At 41.2% G+C, this 2,058-nt stretch overlaps 1 protein-coding gene across 1 annotated transcript; it reads left to right on the top strand.

The window, feature by feature from the left end:
* Positions 1-473: 473 nt before the first annotated feature.
* On the top strand, positions 474-1,314 carry LOC107704819 (rho-related GTP-binding protein RhoB). Its single transcript, XM_016507846.1, has one exon. It carries the CDS (start codon positions 609-611, stop codon positions 1,197-1,199), a length of 591 nt encoding a protein of 196 aa, XP_016363332.1. The 5' UTR covers positions 474-608; the 3' UTR covers positions 1,200-1,314.
* Positions 1,315-2,058: the final 744 nt, after the last annotated feature.

Below are 2,058 nucleotides of genomic sequence, written 5' to 3'. Positions count from 1 at the left end.
GCGCTTATTATCTTGTTAAGTTTATTTAATGTGCTGGCTAGATTTACTTATTATAGTCATTAAAACTCAACAAGGATTTATGAAATCATGGCCATGAATTAAGGACGTCGTAGTAATTAATAAAACTAGCACACAAATTCAAAATTCGTGGGAATTAATTATTAATTCATAGTTAGTAGTTCTAGCTATGTAAACTTTGCATCGTTTAAACGTTATAAAATAAAACTTAATCAAATCGGTACTCACAGTCTGATTGCTGTCTATGTCGTCCATCTTAAATTAGTGTTTTTGTTGATCCAGTTCGGTAGGTGGCGCTGTCACAAAAGAATAGGGTCCTAGAACTGCGGTCCTAGAACTGCGGTCCTGAAACTGCAGCCTCTGGTTGTGCAGGAACATACTATTGGATTGCTTCAGTGAAAACTGTCCCGACAGAACTTGACTCAGAGTGTCACAGAGTGAGATCAGAGGCACTCCCTCACACTGATTGGACTGCTATATTAAGAACTCACAGGGGGCTTATAAAGTCCGCACTGACACATCATGTTTAATGCTGCTACCTACGCAGTTGAATGTGTTTTTTCCGCTACTTTCAGGTCGTGTAACACTTGATGGCGAGTATTCGTAAAAAGCTGGTGGTGGTTGGGGACGGGGCATGTGGGAAGACTTGTCTGTTAATCGTTTTCAGCAAAGATGAATTTCCAGAGGTTTATGTGCCCACCGTTTTTGAAAACTACGTCGCGGACATTGAAGTGGACTCCAAGCGAGTTCAGCTGGCTTTATGGGACACGGCGGGGCAGGAGGATTACGACCGACTTAGACCCTTGTCTTATCCGGACACCGACGTCATCCTCATGTGCTTCGCCGTGGACAGTCCGGACTCTCTGGAAAACATTCCTGAAAAGTGGGTGCCGGAAGTGAAACACTTCTGTCCTAATGTGCCCATAATTTTGGTGGCGAATAAGAAAGATTTGCGGAGCGATGACAATGTGAGAAGTGAGCTGTCGAGAATGAAACAGGAACCAGCGAGAACGGAGGGCGGACGCGCCATGGCTGCTCGCATCGGAGCGCACGACTACATGGAGTGCTCTGCCAAAACCAAAGAGGGGGTTCGGGAAGTGTTTGAGACCGCTACTCGAGCATCCTTACAGAAGAGACCAAGACCACCCACTGACTGTTTGAACTGTTGCCGACTGATGTGAAAAAAATAAAAATAAAAATAAACCTATGACGCAAAGGTGAGGGTTCACGGGACATCCTCCTCGAAACGATTGCTTTTTCGCGTATGCCATCAGCAGAAACGACTTGTTACTCATAGAACACACTGTGCATGTATTGCGAGGTCTCTATTCCAAAGCTATCTAATGTCACATGGGCCAATTCAGGCTGGGCACTCGACGGACTTTTGCTAAATTATGTTAATGGCATAAGGACTGTGGCACCGATGATGGTAATGGATGGTAAAAACATTTGTTTTAATCTTTTCAGTTCTTCATTGTATGGTGTATACCAGTGTAGGATCTTACTCGAGTAGAGAATTCTTATTTGATTCTTTTAGGACATGAAACACATTGTGCTGAATTGCATGATCAAAAATAGAAAGCAATTGATGTGTTTATCATGTTCATTGTGATGTTGTTTTCTGTTAATAAATTAAAATACACTGGCAGGTACTTTCTCAAAACAGAAGTTCACATGTGCTCTGTATGACAACTGTTTTAGGTGTAATCAAGGTGTCAGTGTTGAACAAATGTTGCCTCCTTTAAGTATAAATATTATACCATAAGAGAATGAATGTTTCAGGGAATGAATCAGAACTGCTGAGGACATGCTAATGTCACTGTTTTTTAACACATTTTTAATGTTTATTTGGTCTGACGGTGGCGCTATTCAGTTTATGAAATATACTGAACAGGCCTTAATCAAACCATTTTAAATATATTTTGAGTTTGAACAAGCTGTTTTGCTTTCATTTTTGTGAATTTGCTGCTTTCAGGTATTTTTGGGAAGATTCAAAGACATAGGTAAAGCAATGTGAATACATGGGTGGTTTTGCTTTCA

The sequence above is a fragment of the Sinocyclocheilus anshuiensis genome, unplaced genomic scaffold (assembly GCF_001515605.1).
Source record: "Sinocyclocheilus anshuiensis isolate Anshui unplaced genomic scaffold, SAMN03320099.WGS_v1.1 scaffold39, whole genome shotgun sequence".
Classification (NCBI taxonomy): Eukaryota; Metazoa; Chordata; class Actinopteri; order Cypriniformes; family Cyprinidae; genus Sinocyclocheilus; species Sinocyclocheilus anshuiensis.
Note: the sequence above shows the minus strand (reverse complement) of the source record. Positions and strands in the feature narration are given on the sequence as shown.